Genomic DNA, 20,598 nt, shown 5'->3' with positions numbered 1-20,598 from the left:
GGAGTTGCTCTGGTTCAAATGCCTCTGACATTAAGACCAGCTGGTTGTTAACCATAACTTTAGCCAAGACAAACCCCAATTCAGTTACTTACCTGGGGATGGGTCTTAGGCTGCAGACTGCTCTCTACCATCTTAGAAGCAGGAAAAAAGGCCTTATCTTCCCTGTTGGAAGTGAGCTCAAACTCCAAAAAGGAGTTACCTGCCTTCCATTGTCATGGAAACAGGAAATCTTGCCTTCCTTGTTGGAAGCAAGTAAAACTGCAAAGAAAAGAGGAGTTGTACAGCAAAATAAACTTTAGATCTCCACCAAATTTTGGGAGATCAGGGAGTCTCTGGAGGGGGTGCTCTCAGACCTAGGCTCACTTCTGTAATCCCAGCGCTTTGGGAGGCTAAGGCAGGCGGATCACCTGAGGTCAGGACTTCAGGCCTGACCAACATGGTGAAATCCCAGCCTGGTCAACATGGTGAAATCCCATCTCTACAAAAATGCAAAAATTAGCCGGGTTCGGTAGCTCACTCCTGTAATTCCAGCACTTTGGGAGGCTGAGGCCGGGGGATCACCTGGGGGCCGGGAGTTGGAGATCAGCCTGACCAACATGGAGAAACCCTGTTTCTACTATAAATACAAAATTAGCCAGGCGTGGTGGTGCATGCCCATAATCCCAGCTACTCGAGAGGCTGAGGCGGGAGAATTGCTTTAACCCGGGAGGCCGAGGTTGCGGTGTGCGGAGATCTCGCAATTGCACTCCAGCCTGGGTAACAAAAGCGAAACTCCGTCTCAAAAAAAAAAAAAAAAAAAAAAAAAAACCAAAAACCAAAAATCAAAAAGTAGCTGGGCATGATGGCGGGTGCCTGTAATCCCAGCTACTCAAGAGGCTGAGACAGGAGAATCGCTTGAACCCGGGAAGCAGAGGTTACAGTGAGCTGCGATTGGGCCATTGCACTCCAGCCTGGGCGACTGAGTGAGACTCAAAAAAAAAAAAAAGTTAAAAAAAACAAAGACGGGAGGGGACCTTCCAGGTCGTAGGTAGATAAGAGACAAATGGTTGCATTCTTTTGAGTTTTTAATTAGCCTCTCAAAGGAGGCAATCAGGTATGCATTTATCTCAGCCCGGGGGTGACTGATAGAATGGGAGGCGGGTTGGTCCTAGGCAGTTCCCAGGTAGACCTTTCCCTGTAGATTAGTAGTGGGGCCCCACGATTTATTTTCCTTTCACAAATGTATATTTTGATACCCATTGGCATACTATGTATATTATTATATTATACTATGACATTATCTGGTGTAAATACACGATGTATTTATTTGTTAATCGTCTCCCGTTCTCCTCACATCTGTACCCCTCCTCTCCTGTTGACAGAGGGCAAAAATTTTGCTTTGTTCGTTGCTGTATCCGCAAAGCTCCCAAAGTGCCCGGAATGCCGCAGGCGCTCAGTAAGGACCTGCAGGAAGAAATAGCGAATGAATGATGTACACGTGTAGGAACCAGCAGACTCGGACGCCTGGCTTCTGCGGCTGCCCTAACGTCCTCCAGCTCCAGATGAGGTCGGGGAGCTGGGGCCAAGGCAGCTCCCTTGGCCCCAGGTGAGGACGGGGGTGCACGCCCCTCACCCCGACGACCCCAGGCCGCGGGCGCCGGAGTCGGCGGCTGCGAGCACTCCTTTGCGCGGCGCTGCACTCAGCGGAGGGTTACAGGCGGGAGGGCGGGGCCTGGAAAGGGGCGGGGATTCGGGGCGGGGCCTGCGAGGCAGGGCCTGGGCCAAGTGGCCCGCCGGAGGCGGCGGCGGCTGCGGTTCAGTCCGTTGCTTTCCGCTGTCGGCGTCGCCGTCTCAGCCCGCCAGGCGCTCCAGACCGTCGCCTCCCCCGGACCCAGGTCCCCGGCCCCTGGTCCCCAGCCCTCATCGCAGTCCCGGCCACCCGCCGCCGCCATGTCCAAGGAGGAGCGCGCCGGGCGGGAAGAGATTCTGGAGTGCCAGGTGATGTGGGAGCCTGACAGTAAGAAGAACACGCAGATGGACCGCTTCCGGGCGGCTGTGGGCGCAGGGTGCGGCCTGGCGCTGGGTGAGAGCCGGGCGCGCGGCCGGGCCTGCGGGGGATGGGCGGGGGCCGTGCAGGGTGGTTGGGTGGTCTCCCCGTGGCTAGTTTCATGCTTCTGGGGCTGGAGGAGCCACTTGATGGCCGGCAGGCCTTATGGCTGCGGGGTTCCCCCCTCTCTTGGGGAACATCACCCCTCCACAGCACCTCCTGGCACTTCCTGACTGTGCAGCGTCTCCTCTGCATGTAGGGGTCACCCTCTCCCCGGGAGTGTCACCCCTCGCGAGGGCCAGCTGCCTGTTGACTGGGTGGTCCCCTGCTAGGCTTTCCTACCTGTGAGGTGCTCACTGGAGTCTTGACCTCCAGCCTGTGGGGGCTTCACCCGGACATAGGGCCTTTTTGACTTGCAGCTCTTCCTCTGTTTGTGGGGGTCCCTTGCCAGTCCTCAGTGCCGTGCACTCTGCCCCCCAACCTCCCCCATCTCCAGCTGCCCCTGCTAGAGGCCAGCACCTAGAAGGATGGCCAGGGAGGAGGCCCTGTCCACGTGTCTACACTCCCAGCCCCCAAACAGAACCTAGTAAAAGACTCTCTTTCCACCCATCACCTTGAACTTCAGAAACCGCCTCTCTGGGTGTGGGTGGGGCAGAGGCCCCTTCTCCGTGGGGTGACTGTTCCGGGTGCTCTTCCTGAGCTCTAGCTGGCTTGCCCAACTACCAGCTCTACCCCTCCACCCGTCTCCCCTGGGTGTTCGTAGGGGATTTTTTTTTTTTTTTTTTTTTTTTGAGGAGGAGGAGTTTTGCTCTTGTTGCCCAGGCTGGAATGCAATGGCGTGATCTGGGCACACTGCAACCTCCACCTCCCGGGTTCAAGCGATTCTCCTGCCTCAGCCTCCCAAGTAGCTGGGATTACAGGCATGCGCCACCATGCCTGGCTAATTTTGTATTTTTAGTAGAGATGGGGTTTCTCCATGTTGGTCAGGCTGATCTCGAACTCCTGACCTCAGGTGATCTGACCGCCTCGGCCTCCCAAAGTGCTGGGATTACAGGCATAAGCAACCGCAACCGGCCTCCCTAGGGGATTTTTAACTCATGGTCTCCCCTCACCCCTCTGTCAGCGCAGGGACTCCCTTGTTTCTGTCGGTGGCATCCCTGTTCTTGCTCAGGCTCGCAGGAATGGGCATCCCAGTCACCTGGCCCACACCAGAAGTCTTCTGCCACAGCCCCATGTCTTTCTCACATCTCCTCTTTTGCAGCCCGGTGCCAGGGGTTCTGGGGCCTCCTTTCCTCCTCTCCAAACAGTGGTTGGTTTTCCTGCTTCTTGCATTTCCACCCATTTGCATCCTGCTTGCTTTACCAGAGTCATCTTGAAGCATACAGGTCTTACTCCTTGGCTCAGAAGTTCTCAGTGGTTCCTGTTGACCACAGAATTGCAGACTGCTGCCTGGCAGCTTCCAGGCCTCACAGCAGCGGGGAGCTTCCACAGAGTCGTTTCCTAAGCTAACCGGAGCTGAGCCTGAGCCGTTTCGTTTCTCTCCTTCCCTTGCTCTCCCTTGGAGACAGGTGTAGTCTGTTGCCCTGGGGGCTTTCCCCCGCCAGCAGTTGGTAAATGACTGTGTGTTGGATTAGGGCAGCCTGGAGACCCCTGGAAGAAGCAGGAGGCTGCCATGTGGGGTTACGTTCTTCCTCTGTGTCACCTTGCCTTGATTCCATCTGTTTCCTCTGCCAGCAATAACAGAATGCTGGTCTGGTGCCTGTCCAGCCCTGATGTTCTGAAATAATTTCAGATACAGGCAGCCCTGTTAGATGGGTGAAACCACCTTCCTCCATGGGAAGTGTTGAAGAGAAGGGATTTGTAATCTACTTGGATTTCTTTTTTTTTTTTTTTAAGAAAAAAGATTTCTTCTGCCCCAGGCTGGAGTGCGATGGTGCGATCTCGGCTCACTGCAACCTCTGCCTCCTGGGTTCAAGCAATTCTCCTGCCTCAGCCTCCTGAGTAGCTGGGATTACAGGTGCCTGCCACTACACCTGGCTAATTTTTGTATTTTTAGTAGAGACGGGGTTTCACCATGTTGGCCAGGCTGGTCTAGAACTCCTGACCTCAGGCGATCCACCTGCCTCAGCCTCCCAAAGTGCTGGGATTACAGGTGTGAGCCACCGCGCCTGGCCGACTACCTGGATTTTGAACTAGCTCTACCACTTACCAGCTTTGTGATCAGGAGGAAGTCATTGGATCTCCCCATGCCTCGTTTCTTCATCTGTAAAATGGGCATAACGGGACCTGAGTCATTGAGTGGGTGTGCGGGTGACAGGAGATGGTCATGTCCAGTGCTCAGCTCTGCCCTGGGCCCCTGGGGTTGTGGAGTAAACATGAGCAAGTGCTGGGAGGGCCCAAGCACGGCTGCGGAGCTCCTTTCCGTCCTTCAAGGCTCTCAGACTGGTGGCCCATGGGCCAGGTCTCATCTGCAGACACACTATTGAGTTGCCTGCATTTAAAAGTTAGGAGAGAGGGCTGGGTGTGGTGGCTCACACCTGTAGTCCTAGCACTTGGGGAGGCTGAGGTGGGTGGATCTTTTTTTTCTTTTTTTTTTTTTGTGACGGAGTCTCGCTCTGTCACCCAGCTGGAGTGCAGTGGTGCCATCTCTGCTCACTGCAAGCTCCGCCTCCCGGGTTCATGCCATCCTTCCAGCATTCTCCTGCCTCAGCCTCCTGAGTAGCTGGGACTATAGGTGCCCACCATCACGCTGGCTAATTTTTTGTATTTTTAGTAGAGATGGAGTTTCACCGTGTTAGCCAGGATAGTCTCGATCTCCTGACCTCGTGATCCACCCACCTCAGCCTCCCAAAGTGCTGGGATTACAGGTGTGAGCTGCCGCGCCCGGCCTGGGTGGCTCTTTTGAGCCTAGGAGTTCGAGACCGGCCTGGGCAACATGGTGAAACCCCCATCTCTACAAAAAATACAAAAAATTATCTGGGCATTGTGGCATGCGCCTGTAATCCCAGCTACTGTGGACACTAAGGCAGGGTCGCTGGAGCCCAGGAGGTGGAGGTTGCAGTGAGTCCTGAGATCTCGCCACTGCACTGCAGCCTGGGTGACAGAGTAAGACTCTGTTTCAAATAAATAAAAGTTGGGAGACCACATATGAAAAGCAAGCTTTCCAACCTCTGAGAATTCCAAGGCCTGTCATGGTGGGTCTGCATTCCCAGCGCAGCAACATTGTCCGGAGCATTGTCCGAGCTGAGCGAGGCCCCTCCCTTTGGTCTGGAGGAGGGCGTTTAGAGCTCAGGTTTTGTCCTTTTTCTCCTCTTACCACTCTTGACAGTGATTTCCACCTCTCTCCCCTTTCTTATTCCTGGCCCCGGACGCTTTGGACTTCGCTTGAAGATCCAGCTCAAATTCAGTCTTTTTTTTGATTATTCTCTTTGAATATTTCTGCCTTCCCTCTTCTCTCCAAGCACATGTAATTTGGGCTTTCATTCTGCCCTGCCGTTTTGTGTATTTGTGAGCATTCTTATTGCTTAAAGACAGTGCTCGTGAACTTGTATCCTCTTCTCTGTGTCCCAGCAGGGGCTCACTTGTAGCCTGTGTACAGTATGGGGCCATGCTTTGGACTGGATGTCAGTAGAGAGCAAGGCACACATCCTCAGTGGCATTGCTCCAGCCCTGCAGCCTTCAGGAAGGAAGGGAGGGGCGTTCCCCACTCCGGCCGTCTCTCCGTGAGCCAGTCTTCCCAGACCAAGGTTGGCAGGAAGTTTCTATCCCTGGAGTTTGGGAGGCTCTGGTAGGGTTACCTACCGTCTTTTCTACTACCAGAGCCGCAGCTTGGTTGGTTCCTGTCACTGCTTCCAGCCGAACCCACCTGTGCACTCCCTGCACACCCACATGGGGCTCTGGGGTCCTCTGATGCAGGCTTCCTTGGGGTCGGGTGCAGCTCCAGCCTGTCATATGTGCCTGTGATTCCAGGCCTCTAGCAAGCTCTGGCAGACATGCTGCATGTACTAGCCCTCTGTAATTAGGGGGCAGAGAGGTGGCACCAGTTTCAAAGGCATGCTCTTTTGGAGGACTATGCCAAGTGTCCTTCTGTGTACCACAAGCTGCATGTCGGCTCTCTGTGCAAGCGGCTGGGATGGAGTTTGCCAACAAATAGAAGGCTTGGGCCCTGTTCTCAAATAGCTCCAGGTGCTAGGGGAGAGAGCTCATGTGAAGATAGTGCCACAAGTTAGTGGACGCTGGGCATTCCACGAATGGGGCATTAGTGTTGACATTCTGAGTACTGCACTGTTGTATGGCAGATGCACCTGATGGCTGTAACTTCAGAAGAATGTATGTTCAGAGTTCCAAGCGAAGGAATCTGAGAGTGGCCAACCCGGATTTATTCCTTGTCTATGAGGAACATCTGAACCTCTGGCCCACCCCATGGAACGCAAGCTCTACAGGGGGACTGAGGTCCTTTCTTTTGGAATAAGTGAAGGTTACCAGGTGGAAGTTGCTAGGGGAGCGTGCTAAGTGAAGGTGCTGTATAAACTGCGTGCATTTTACAAGCAGTTGCGGTTCTCCGTCCAGCCTGCTGCCCCCAAACCATCCCTGTAGGTAAGTTTCCAATAAACCCTGTGTCTGGCTCACTGCTTCCAGATCTCTGGAATCTGGTGCCATCTATTGGAGTTAATAGGGGTCCAGCACAACAGCAGTGTGCTGGGTTTAGCAGAGAATGCGGTTTAGAAGGGCAGATAGCCTGTCATCTCAGCGACTTGGGCAGCAGGGGCAGGAGGATTGCTTGAGTCCAGGACTTAGAGGATGCAGTGAGCTATGATCATGCCACTGCACTCCAGCTTGGGCAAAAGAGTAAGACCCTGTCTCTAAAAAAATGAATAATTAAAAAAAGGCAGATAAAATCTTCAGCTAAGATTTGAAGGTGTAGACTGGCCAAGATTCTCCTAGGTGGAGAGGAAGAAGGGCTGAAAATTCAGAAGCCTGTAGGGACCAGACAGGTGCCCAATATAATAATAGTTACTATTTAGTGAGCTCTCTCTATATGCCAGGCTCCATCTGGCACCTGATATGTATCAACTAATGTAATCCTCTTGGTAATCCTACCAAGTGGGGGGCAGTAGTAGCCCCATTTCACAGCTGAACAAACCAAGGCACGAAGTCTCAGTTAAGACTTTGTAGCTGTAGGCGGTGGAGCTGTAGTCTGCCATCTGGTTAGTTATTGCCTCTGGCATTTGCCGGAGGGCCTGATGAGGCAGCTGTTCCCAGTTCTAGCTGATCGTCACTGTTTGGTGTGGACAATGCATTTGTTACCCGTTGCTGGTGACAAATCAGCCCAAAAGTTGGTGACTTAAAACAAGAATAAACCTTTATTACCTCTCAGTTTCTGTGGGTCAGGATTGGGGAGTGGCTATTTGGGCGGTTCTGGCTCTGGATCCCTGAGGAGCTGCAGTGGGAATGCACCCATCCCTGAGAAGTCACTCACACGGCGGTAAGTTAGTGCTGGTGGTGGCAGCAAGGTAGTGCAGGAGGCGTCTGCCATATGCCACCTAGGACTGCGTGAGCATCCTCACTGGCTTCTCCCGGAGCAGGTGACCCAAGAGAGCCACCTGGCTGCAGTGACCCTTACAACCTGGCCTTGGAAGTCACGTTTGACTACTTCCACAGTACCCTGTTGGTGACACAGATCAGCCCTCTCAGGTTGGGAAGGGGACCATGGAGGGCCATGAATGCCTGGAGGTGACAATTATTGGCTGACGACCGCAGTCAGGGACTCACTTTTCTCAGGAGAAGCCGGAATTTCATTTAAAAATGGATTGATGTGCTTGCTTTGGCAGCACATATACTAGGTAGAAAAATGAGCATGATCCTTGCACAAGGTGGAGATGCAAATTCATGAAGTAGTCCATCAAAAAGCAAGAACAGGCTTCTAAGTGTGAACAGCTCGCACAGGCTAAATCAGACCTGGGCTTGTGGTTGCAGCGTCCTCGCCGTAGAGGCGGGGAGCGTGGGAGCAGCAGAGAGTGTCTCAAGAGTCACATTTGATGAGAGGGCTGAGTTGCTGACAGTGGGAAAGTTTCCACGTGAAGTCGGCCACTTTTGCTGTCGTCTCCCAGGGTCCTTGTGGTGTCAAGATGCCATTGTGGCTGCATCCTTCCAGATTCATGGGGCTGGTGGCGTCTGACTTCCTTAGCGATGCTGTTGGTGAATGAACTTTTTTTTTTTTTTTTTTTGAGACGGAGTCTCGCTCTGTTCCCCAGGCTGGAGTGCAGTGGCCGGATCTCAGCTCACTGCAAGCTCCGTCTCCCGGGTTTACGCCATTCTCTCGCCTCAGCCTCCCGAGTAGCTGGGACTACAGGCGCCCGCCACCTCGCCCGGCTAGTTTTTTGTATTTTTTAGTAGAGACGGGGTTTCACCGTGTTTGCCAGGATGGTCTCGATCTCCTGACCTCGTGATCTGCCCATCTCGGCCTCCCAAAGTGCTGGGATTACAGGCTTGAGCCACCGCGCCCGGCCGAATGAACTTTTGTGATAGGCTTTGTTGTTGTTGTTGTTGTTGCTGCTGTTGACTGAGTTTCGCTCTTGTTGCCCAGGCTGGAGTGCAGTGGCATGATCTCGGCTCACTGCAACCTCTACCTCCTGAGTTCAAAAGATTCTCTTGCCTCAGCCTCCCGGGTAGCTGGGATTACAGGCATGTGCCACCACACCCAACTAATTTTTTGTATTTAGTAGAGATGGGGTTTCGACATGTTGGTCCAGCTGGTCTCAAACTCCTTACCTCAAGCGATCCACCCACCTCGGCCTCCTAAAGGACTGGGATTACAGGCATGAGCCACCGCTCCTCACTTTTTTTTTTTTTTAAATGGGGTCTCACTCTGTCACCCACCCAGAAGGAGTGCAGTGGCAGGATCATAGCTCACTGCAGCTTCAAGCTTCTGGGCTAAAGTGATCCTCAGCTGTCTCTGCCCCAGTTCTTGTCATCCCTCTGAGTCCAGCATAACTGAGGACCATTCCTGGCCACCACAGTCAGAGGGGACACTGCTGAAGGAAGCATCGTGTCTCTTCTCTCTTTCCCCCGGGGCTGGGAACAGTGAGGATGGGCACGCTTGACTTGACTGATGTCGGTGAGAGAATTCAGCTCAGTGGTTGTATTCTGCCTTTTTCCCCATTCGTGGTACCTCGTTGGCCATCTTCCTGACATGTTATTATATCCCTGCCAGTCTCTGCCTTCCTGGAGCCCCAGCAAGGCTGTGCTTTGAAAGAGAAGCACTGTATGACTTCCCTTGGTCCCTGATAGGATAAATTTCTGCTATCCCTAAGGACTGATTGGCTCACTGTGGCCAGTCCACTTGGATCCTATGCAGTTGAGTGGGTTAAAAAGTCCTCAGCTAGGCTGGGGTCAGTTTTGCAGTGAAGTCACATTTAGTTTAGGAGTTAAATACATCTCTTTGTATTAAGTTTCCAGCTCATGTCTTGATGGTGGGGAAAAGCTGTTTTGAGTATAACTGAGTGGAATCTGCAAGGGTGAACTCCCCTGGGCATAAAAAGTTAGATTGTTGTGGAATAAAAGGAGGGAGACCTTTTGCCATATAACTTTTTTTTTTTTTTTTTTGAGACGGAGTTTTGCTCTTGTTGCCCAGGCTGGAGTGCAATGGCACGATCTCGGCTCACCACAACCTCCACCTCCCAGGTTCAAGCGAATCTCCTGCCCCAGCCTCCCTAGTAGCTGGGATTACAGGCATGAGCCACCACGCCCAGCTAATTTTGCATTTTTAGTAGAGACGGGGTTTCTGCATGTTGGTCAGGCTGGTCTTGAACTCCTGACCTCAGGTGATCCGCCCGCCTCGGCCTCCCAAAGTGCTGGGATTACAGGCATGAGCCACCATGCCCGGCAACTTTTTTTTTTTGAAATGGAGTTTCGCTGTGTCGCTCAGACTGGAGTGCCGTGGTGCGATCTTGGCTCACTTCATCCTCCCGCCTCCCAGGTTTAAGCAATTCTCTGCCTCTGCCTCCCAAGTAGCTGGGATTACAGGCGCCCGCCACCATGCTCAGCTAGTTGTTTTTGTATTTTTAGTAGAGACAGGGTTTCACTATCTTGGCCCAGCTGATCTTGAGCTCCTGACCGCGTGAGCCACTGCGCCCGGCCTCCATGTAACTTTTTCCACTTTTGTAATTTTGAGTCTTGTGAACATATTGCATATTCAAAAATCAAAATAAGTAATAACACCCCCCAACATTATACTGGCTTTGGGAAGTCATCAACAGACTACCAGTTTTGAACTTCTGGGTTTTCCAGTGTATTGAGTATAAATTTCCTAAGGTTGTGTGGTATAATAATGGCGAACTCCTAATGCCACTGTGGTAATTTCTAAGGCCCCGCTCTAAGGACTTTCTACCTGTGCTCATTTAAATCCTCACAACAGCCCTGTGGCTGGAGGGGGACTATTAATTATCCCCTGAGGTCACAAAGCTAAATAAGTGGTCGAATCAGGATTTGAACCCGGGCATTCGGGCTCTAGAATCTGTGTTCTTAGGCATGGTGGTTAAGATATAAAATCACTGAAGATGACTCAAAACATCACCGCCTCAGCTTTTGTTCTTTTTGGGGACTAGGGGGATTGGGTTTGCATCAATAAAAATTAAGCTCCTTCCTCCCGCAGACCATTTCCTCAGATGAATTTGGCTCGCTTGGACACGCCCGAGGCTCCTGACGTGTGTCCGTCGCCAAGATTTCCCTTTTAAGGTTAATCTGAGCTATTTCATTTTTAGAGAATTATGATGACTTGTACCATTGGTCCGTTGAGTCGTATTCAGACTTCTGGGCAGAGTTCTGGAAGTTCAGTGGAATTGTCTTCTCACACGTGTATGATGAGGTAAGTAAGAGATTTTCCATGGACGTGATCTTTTTTTGTGGTCGTGCTTCAAAGTGAAATGCTAATTTTGGAGAATACTGAATCGTATCTTTTTACCACCTCATGCGGATAGGAAAAAGTCATTGCCCTAGAGAACTGGCATTAAATTATCACAGACCTCATTGAGAACTTTACAGCCCGTTAATCCTCTGTTGGGTGGGGACCCCAGGCCCTGTCCTGGGAACTTGAGTGATCCTAAATAGTAGTTTTTTTGTTTGTTTTTAATTTTTGAATATTTGGGACTGGATGCAGTGGTTCACACCTGTAATCCCAGCAGCTGACAGACTAAGATGGGAGGATCCCTTGAGCCCAGGAGTTTGAGTGCAGGCTAGGCAATATAGCGAGATCCTGTCTCCAGAAAAATAAATTAACTGGGCAAGGTGGTGTATGCCTGTGGTCCCACCTACTCAGGAGGCTGAGGTGGGAGGATCGGTTGAGTCAGGAGGTCGAGGCTGTGGTGAGCTGTGATTGCGCCACACTCCAGCCTGGGCAACAGAGACAGATACTCTCAAAAAAAAAAGATTTAATTATGTTGAAGTACATATGTCATAAACTTTTATGTAACCATCTTAACTATTTTAAACTGTACACTTCAGTGATGTTAAGTACATTTACATTGTTGTAGGTTTTTTTTTTTTTTTTTTTTTTTTGAGATGGAGTCTCGCTCTATTGCCCAGGCTGGAATGCAGTGGGGCCATCTTAGCTTAGTACAACCTCTGCCTCCCGGGTTCTAGCAATTCTTCTGCCTTACCCTCCCAAGTAGCTGGGATTACAGGCACGCACCACCATGTCCAGCTAATTTTTGTATTTTTAGTAGAGATGGGGTTTTACCATGTTGGCCAGGCTGGTCTCAGTCTCCTGACCTTGTGATCCGCCCACCTCAGCCTCCCAAAGTGCTGGGATTACAGGCATGAGCCACTGCGCCCGGCCATACTTTTTTAAACTATTAGGAGTTTCTTTCTTTCTTTCTTTCTTTCTTTCTTTCTTTCTTTCTTTCTTTCTTTCTTTCTTTCTTTCTTTCTTTCTTTCTTTCTTTCTTTCTTCTTTCTTTCTTTCTTTCTTTCTTTCCTTTCTTTCCTTTCTTTCCTCTTCTTTCCTCTTCTTTCTCTTCTTTCTTTTCTTTCTTTTTTTTTTTTTTTCTGAGACAGAGTCTTGCTTTGTCGCCCAGGCTGGAGTGCGGTGGCCGGATCTCAGCTCACTGCAAGCTCCGCCTCCCAAGTTCCCGCCATTCTCCTGCCTCAGCCTCCGGAATAGCTGGGACTACAGGCGCCCGCCACCTCGCCTGGCTAGTTTTTTGTATTTTTTGGTAGAGACGGGGTTTCACTGTGTTAGCCAGGATGGTCTGGATCTCCTGACCTCGTGATCCGCCCGTCTCGGCTTCCAAAAGTGCTGGGATTACAGGCTTGAGCCACCGCGCCTGGCTCTTCCTTCCTTCCTTCCTTCCTTTCTTTGTTCTTTCTTTCTCTCTCCCTCTCTCTCTCTCTTTCTTTCTTTTTGAGACCGAGTCTTGCATTGTCACCCAGGCTGGAGTGCATCTCGGCTCACTGCAACCTCCACCTCCCGGGTTCAGGTGATTCTCTTGCCTCAGCCTCCAAGTAGCTGGAATTACAGGCGCCCGCCATCACGCCTGGCTAATTTTTGTATTTTTAGTAGAGGCGGGGTTTCACCATGTTGGCCAGGCTGGTCTTAAACTCCTGACCTCAGGTGATCTGCCTGCCTCAGCCTCCCAAAATGCTGGAATTACAGGCATGAGCCACTGCACTCTGCTGGAGTTTTGTTATTTTTTTAACCTGCAGTTTAGAAAAAACTTTTCGACTCTTTACACTGTAAATCAATAAATATCTGAGAAAAGGGAGTCCTGCCGTTCAAAGTCGAATTTATTGTCTCTTTGGGGCAAACCATTTTGAAATGTTGATCTTTTGGGACTTTGACAATAAAAATCAAGGCTCCAGCACCCCAAAGAAGGAAGCAAAGGCTGAAACTCCCAAAAGTTGTGGGCAAGGGGCAGCCGGTCCCGGAGCTTGCTCTCCTGGTTTCCGTGTGTCTGGGCAGAGCCTGACGTGTTGGGCGGTGTCTTTGTCTTCAGGATCTCTCATTGTGTAGGTGCTTAATGAACATTTGTGGAACACATACATTACTGGGGATGGTTGTTTTCCCTTGGCATTAATCCCTACTTTCAGTTTCTAGCCTTTAAGCCAGTTCAGAGTTCAGTCCATAAAATGATTTAAAAATGCTCTGGGCCATGAGTGAGCTGGCTTCCCGGGAAGCAGAATCGCTTTTGCTGATTTGTGGCGTAGGACTCATGTTGTGTGCGTCTTGGTGTGTTATCGTTCTCTACAGGTTGTGGACACATCGAAAGGAATCGCAGATGTCCCCGAGTGGTTCAAAGGCAGTCGGCTTAACTATGCAGAAAACCTCCTGCGGCACAAAGAGAATGACAGAGTTGCCCTTTACGTTGCAAGTGAGTCCTGATGGCGAGACCCGAGGTTTCCTCTGTGGAAGTTCTAGATGGTGTGTGCATGCGGTGCCACATAGTTGGAGAGACAGGATTTCCAAACCATATTTTGGCACCTTTCTGACATAATTAAGATTTCTCTTGACTTTATTTTTGCTGGGGAGGGGAGAGGGCCAGTATGTGGTCATGCTTTATGGGCAAAATGGAGATACTCAAGTAACTAGCTTGTGTCACAGAGAAAGTTAGTGATGAAACTGTAACTAGAATCTCTTCCCATTGGCTTTTCCTTTTAAAATAAAGTTGAGGCCCGGCGTGGTGGCCCAGGCTGGAGTGCGTTGGCATGATCATGGATGGCTCCCTGCAGCCTCAGTCTCCCAGGCTCAAGCAATCCTCCCACCTCAGCTTCCTGAGTAGCTGGGACTATAGACACACACCACTATGCATGGCAGATTTTCTGTTTTTTTTTTTTTTCCACTAGAGACAGGGTCTTGCTATGTTGCCCAGGCAGGTTTTGAAATCTTGGGCTCAAGCAGTGCTCTCATCTTGGTTTCCCAGACTGTTGGCATTTCAGACATGAGCCACTGTACTCGGCCCCTGTGCAGCTTTTAACAATTTATTATTATTTTTAAATTGTATGTTCAGCAAGAGCTTATTGGACACTCATTGTGTCTAAGACATCTTGCGATGTAAGACTCAAAAATAAACTGAAGTCGTGTTCTGCCTCCAGAATATTACATTCTAATCATGGAAATAAGGCCAACGTACACAGAAACAGTTGACAATCTATATTAAATGCCAAAATGAGTCTCCGAGTTGGCAATTTTTTTTTTTTTTTGAGATGGAGTCTTCCTCTGTTGCCCAGGCTGGAGTGCAGTGATCTAGGTTTGCTGCAACCTCTGCTTCCTGGGTTCAGGTGATTCTTCTGCCTCAGCTTCCCGAGTAGCTGGGATTACTGGTGCCCGCCACTAGGCCCGGCTAATTTTTGTATTTTTAGTAGAGACAGGGTTTCACCATGTTGGCCAGGCTGGTCTCGAACTCCCGACCTCAGGTGATCCGCCCGCCTCAGCCTCCCAAAGTGCTGGGATTACAGGTATCAGCCACTATGCCTGGCCTGAGTTGGCAATTTTTATTAGAAGCCAGAGAAAGATTAATTCACCGTGGTGTAAAATACTCATCAGAAAATGAATTTCCGTTTTCTTAAATTTCCAAGAAACTTCCCTCACTCCCTAGATCAGCATAAAAAACTAAACCACTGGAAACAGGCAGTGAGTGGCCCTGCCCAGGCTACAGAGCAGGGCCTCCCTTCTGCCATTGTGAGAAGGACCAAAAGACCCTGTGCAGTTGTTAAAGATCCTGGCAGTCCAGTTCCCACGAGACTTACTGGAACACATCTTCCAGGGTTGGGGCCCAGGCCTCCATGTATTTTCAAAGCCCATGGGCACTTCTGATGCACATTCCTGGTGAAGAGCCATGGAGCAAAGTCTTGACATACCATTTGGGCTGGTCAGTGTTCCACTGCTGTTTTCCTTGGTTCTCAGCCTTGACACAGTCAGGGCAGAGTAGATGGGTGGTCTGGGGTCAGGGCTCCGACTGGCTCTCCCTTGCCCTTTGGGTGCCCACCTGTCTGTTCATCCATTCGTTCCTCAAATCTGTATTAAATGCCTCCTGAGGGCTGGGTGCAGTGGCTCACGTCTGTGATCCCAGCACTTTGGGAGGCCAAGGCGGGCGGATCACCTGAAGTCAGGAGTTCAAGACCAGCCTGGCCAACATAGTGAAACCCCGTTTCTACTAAAAATACAAAAAATTAGCCAGGTATGGTGGTGGGCACCCATAGTCCCAGCTACTCGGGAGGCTGAGGCAGGAGAATCACTTGAATCCGGGAGGCGGGGGTTGTAGTGAGCTGAGATTGTGACATTGCACTCCAGCCTGGGCGACAGAGCGAGACTCCATCTCAAAAAAAAAAAAAAAAAAAAAAGCCTCTGTGAAAGGTGCTGGGAAGACAGCAGCTTGAATAAGATAGACAAGCTCCCTGCCCTGGGAGGGGCCCATGTTCTGAGGGGAAAGCATGGTGGTTTAACCATAAATAAGAAAACATGGGGGCCGGGCGCGGTGGCTCAAGCCTGTAATCCCAGCACTTTGGGAGGCCGAAACGGGCGGATCACGAGGTCAGGAGATCGAGACCATCCTGGCTAACATGGTGAAACCCCATCTCTACTAAAAAAATACAAAAAACTAGCCGGGCGAGGTGGCGGGCGCCTGTAGTCCCAGCTACTCGGGAGGCTGAGGCAGGAGAATGGCGTAAACCCAGGAGGCGGAGCTTGCAGCGAGCTGAGATCCAGCCACTGCACTCCAGCCCTGGCGACAGAGTGAGACTCTGCCTCAGAAAAAAAAAAAAAAAAAAAAAAAGAAAACATATGCTTGGAAGAATAAGCATCGTGATGGAAGAGGTATGATGGGGGGGTGCAGGGCTGTTTTAGACAGGGCTACCAGGGAAAGCCTGTTTGAAGGAGTTGAACTTGAAGAAGAAGAAGAAGCCTTCCTCTGGCTGACCCCTGTACCTGGAATCTCCTCCTCCTACCTCTGCAGAAGTCATGTTCCCAGGCACAGGGAACAGCCAGAAGAAGGCCCTGGGCTGGAGGAGGCTCTATGGCTGTGGGGAACAGCCAGGAAGGCTGAGCTGGGGGGCCTCGGTTGTGGGTCCAGGAGTGTGGGGAGGTGTGAGAGGGAGTGGGCCATCCTCAGGGTTCTGAGCAAGGGCTGGGTGATCCTGTGGTGACCTGGCTGCTGGGTGGAGAATGGGAAGGGGTTGCATCATGGGAAACGAGACTTTGGAGACTGCTCCGTGCTCCATCTCTGTGTCCCCAGGGTCACTCCTCTGACAGTGGCAGAGGTGGCTTAGAGGCAAGATTCTGGGGCTTGTGGATGTGTCCACCAGTGGTACCAGGCTTTCAGGAAAACCGTGATATTAAGTCCCAGCTTCATAAAGATGGATGAGTGAGAACATTGCCTCCAGGATTTCTTTAAATTCTTTAAGTCGAATGAGTTCCCTCACTGTTTCAGAAGACTTGGTTTACACCACTATTTCAGGAGTGTGCTGGCTGTGTAACTAGGCAGGCCCTCAGCCTGTCCATGGGAATCTTCAAACATTAGTCTGGGGCAGACCCGGGTGGGAGAGTCAGTGGACCCAGGCTCTGGGAAGGGGAATGGTAGGAGTTAGAGATTTTTTTTTCCTTTTTTTCTTTTTTCTTTTGAGACAGGGTCTTACTCTCTTGCCTAGGGTGGAGTGCAGTGGCACGATCGTGGCTCACTGCAGCCTCGACTTCCCAGGCTCAAGTGATCCTCCCGAGTAGATGGGATCACAGGCATGCACCACTGTGTCTGGCTAATTTTTTTTTTTAAGATTTTTTGTAGAAATGAAGCTTTGCCATGTTGCTCAGGCTGGTCTCAAACTCCTGGGCTCAAGCAATCCACCCGCTTTGGTCTCCCAAAGTGCTGGGATTACAGGCATTAGCCACCGTGCCCAGCCAGCTCTTTTCTTCCAATTGGCATATAATTCATATACCACAGAAATATCCTTTTGAAGCACACAGCTCAGTGGTTTTTAGCATTTTCAAGAGGTTGTGCAGCCACCACCCTTAGTTCCAGAATATTTGCATTTTCCAAAAGGAAACCCCATATCATTTAGCAGTCACTCCCTGTTCCTGCCTCCGCCAGCTCCTGGCACCCACCTCTCCGCTTTCTTTCATGGGTTTCCCTGTTCTGGACATTTTGTATAATTGGATCATACAATACGTGGCCTTTTGTGATTGGCTGCTTTCGCTCAGCACAGTGTTACCAAGGTTCATCCACATTGTAGCGTGGATCAGTACTTCATTCCTTTTATGTCCTAATAATCTTCCACGGTACGGACAGACCACATTTCATTGATCCCTAAGAGGCTCCTATGAGCCTGGCCTGCCCCAGGCACTGCAGTGCACGTGGGAACCTCCCTAGGGTGCCAGCCCAGTCACCTCTTTCGTAATCCTGAGGAGGAGAACGAGGACGCTGCGTCTCTTTTCTTGTCCTGGTCCTTTTAAATGCGTGTGCTTTAACCCAATGTCTCAGACACTTCATGAGGTCCTGGTTTCTCCTGGAAAGTGGGAACAGTCAAATGTGAATCTTCTTAAGAAAAAGCCCCAAAACCCAAAACTTTAGTTTGGGTTTAGTGTGTAAACCCCACACTAAAAAACTAAAAATAGACTTGATTCCCAGTGATGAAATAAGCCAGTCTTCCCAGAACTTGTAATACAGGTGTCTGAGTGGAGACTGAACTGGGTGGGGTGTCTCTCTCCCTCTCAGTTATATACAGTATTGGCTGAACCCAGCCAGTTGCCTTTTATTTTTTTAAACCCAGCCCTGTCTTGAGGGTGGGTTAAGGAGGCAGGGTTATAATTCTGTGTCCGTTTCACACCCCCTACCCCTTTACCTTAGCGTCTTTCCTCTTCACTTCCACCATCTCTTCCCTTTTAAATATTTGAGCCCCCTTCCTTTTTTTTTTTTTTTTTTGAGACGGAGTCTTGCTCTGCCGCCCAGGCTGGAGTGCAGTGGCCGGCTCTCAGCTCACTGCAAGCTCCGCCTCCCGGGTTCACGCCATTCTCCTGTCTCAGCCTCCCGGGTAGCTGGGACTACAGGCGCCCGCCACTTCGCCCGGCTAGTTTTTGTATTTTTTAGTAGAGACGGGGTTTCACCGTGTTAGCCAGGATGGTCTCGATCTCCTGACCTCGTGATCCGCCCGTCTCGGCCTCCCAAAGTGCTGGGATTACAGGCTTGAGCCACCGCGCCCGGCCTTATTTTATTTTTTTTTAAGATGAAGTCTTGCTCTGTCACCCAGGCTGGAGTGCAGTATCGTGATCACGGTTCACTGCAATCTCCACCTCCCCAGTTCAAGTGATCCTTCCACCTTAGCCTCCCCAGTAGCTAGGGTTGCACGCATACGCCACCACGCCGGCTAATTTTTGTAGTTTTAGTCGAGATGGGGTTTCTCCCCATGTTGGCCAGGCTGGTCTTTAACTCCTGACCTCAAGTCATCCGCCTGCCTCAGCCTCCAAAAGTGTTGGGATTACAGGTGCAAGCCACCGTGCCTGGCAGAGCCCTTTCTTTTAATGAACTCTTCCCTTCCTTATAATTGCAATGGGAATAAGGACCCTCAAGCCAGTGATCACAGTTAGTTTATAAATCGCATCCCTTACTTAAGCAGGGGCCTGAGCAGCCGATTATTGGCTCGGGGGCTTTAAGATCATTGTGTTTGTTTTCTGCATGTTTTCCTGACTTGTTCCTTACTCACCCAGCTGGGTACAGGTGCTCACGGAGCTCTGCTCTATGCTCAGGCGTTCTCAGCAGAACTCATCTCTCCTGTGGGTAATCCCCGTCGAGGCCATGCAATGCCCTACTTAAAAAGATACATATATGTGCACAATTGCCTTCATGCTCCAGCGAGTGGAGCAAATGACATGCATTAGCCCATCCGTGTTGAGATTGTTAGAACAGCTGCCTGCGCAGCACATTTCGCTTTTGAAGAGTAGCTATCAGCTTACCAAGTATTTTCACACGATAGAAAGTTTTCTGGGCTGGGAATGTGGGAGAGGTAACGAAAAGGCTACCCCAGGGCAGCAAAGAGAGGATAAAGGACAAACACCTACAACTCTAGGCAAATAGGCAAAAAAAAAAAAAAAAAAAAAAAAGATCACTTTCTGTGTTTCATGTAACATTTCTCCCTCCCTTCCTTCCCTCCTTTCCTTTCTTTGCTTTCTTTTATTTCTTTTTGACAGGGTCTCACTCTGTTGCTCAGGCTGGAGTGCAGTGGTGCGAACATAGATCACTGCAGCCTTAAACTTCTGGGCTCAAGTGATCCTCCCACCTCAGCCTCCCAAGTAGCTAGGGCTACAGGTGTACACCACCACGCCTGGCTAGTTTTAATTTTTTTTTTTTTTTCCAAGACAGGGTCTTACTCTGTCGCCCAGGCTGGAGTGCAGTGGTATGATCTCAGCTCATGGCAGCCTCAACCTCCTGAGCTCAGGTGATCCTCCCACTTCAGTATCCTGAGTAGCTAGGACTACAGGTGCACACCACCGTGCTCGGCTAATATTTTAAAAAATTTTTTGTAGAGACGAGGTTTTACTACGTTGCCCAGGCTGGTCTCAAACTCCTGAACTCAAGCAACCTGCCCAGCTTGGCTTCCCAAAGCGCTGGCATTAACAGGCATTCGCTACCCTGCCTAGCCTTAGTTTTAACATTTTTTTGTAGAGTCTCACTATCTTACCCAGGCTGGTCTTGAACTCCTAACCTCACGTGATCTTCCTGCCTTAACCTCTCAGAGAGCAGGGATGATAGACATGAGCCCTTCTGTCAGCCTATATAACATTCTTGAAATGGTAGAATTATAGAACTAGAGAATATGTAAGTGATTGCCCGGGGTGAGGGTGGTGTAGGGGTCAGGGATGACTATACAGGGGCAACAGGAGGGAAGGGCTTGGGGTGGTGGAAATGTCCTGTGTCTCAGTTGTGGTGGTTGCAGGAAATTCCGTAAGGTGACAAAGAACCTCGCACATGCATTTTGCATCCATGTCTATTTCCTGGAACCACACACATGCACATTGCATCCACATCTGTTTCGTGAAACCACACACATGCACATTGCATCCACATCTATTTCGTGGAACCACGCACATGTACGTTGCATCCACATCTATTTTGTGGAACCATGCACATGTATGTTGCATCCACGTCTGTTTCCTGGAAACACATGCACATTGCATCCACATGTGTTTTGTGAAACCACACACATGCATGTTACATCCATGTCTGTTTCCTGGAACCACACACATGCATGTTACATCCATGTCTATTTTGTGGAACCACACACATGCACGTTGCATCCACGTCTGTTTTGTGGAACCACACGCATGCACGGTGTATCCACGTCTGTTTCATGGAACCACACGCATGTTGCATCCATTTCTGTTTCCTGTCTTTGCTGTTGTACTCTAGCTATGGAGGATATAACCACTGGGGAAGCTGAGTGAGGGGTCATGGGACCTCTCTGTACTTTCTTTGAAACTTCGTGTGAATCTGTAATTATTAAAAAAAAAAAAACCTACAATTATAATCAAAGGATTCTTCAGTTAATAAAAGCATTTCCAGTAGAAAATCTTACTTATTTATTTATTTTGAGAC

At 50.2% G+C, this 20,598-nt stretch overlaps 1 protein-coding gene across 2 annotated transcripts in view; it reads left to right on the top strand.

Annotated features, from left to right (window-relative positions):
* Window positions 1-1,732: 1,732 nt before the first annotated feature.
* The window catches only part of AACS (acetoacetyl-CoA synthetase), a 77,138-nt gene continuing 58,272 nt past the window's right edge, over window positions 1,733-20,598 (top strand). For both annotated transcript variants that reach the window (XM_010368425.2, XM_010368424.2), the window contains exons 1-3: window positions 1,733-2,062; window positions 10,789-10,892; window positions 13,272-13,392. In XM_010368425.2, coding sequence (XP_010366727.1) covers window positions 1,930-2,062; window positions 10,789-10,892; window positions 13,272-13,392 — 358 coding nt within the window. In that variant the 5' untranslated portion in view covers window positions 1,733-1,929. The remainder of the gene's footprint in view (window positions 2,063-10,788; window positions 10,893-13,271; window positions 13,393-20,598) is intronic.

The sequence above is a fragment of the Rhinopithecus roxellana genome, chromosome 10 (assembly GCF_007565055.1).
Source record: "Rhinopithecus roxellana isolate Shanxi Qingling chromosome 10, ASM756505v1, whole genome shotgun sequence".
NCBI lineage: Eukaryota > Metazoa > Chordata > Mammalia > Primates > Cercopithecidae > Rhinopithecus > Rhinopithecus roxellana.
This window is presented reverse-complemented; position numbering and strand designations above follow the sequence as displayed.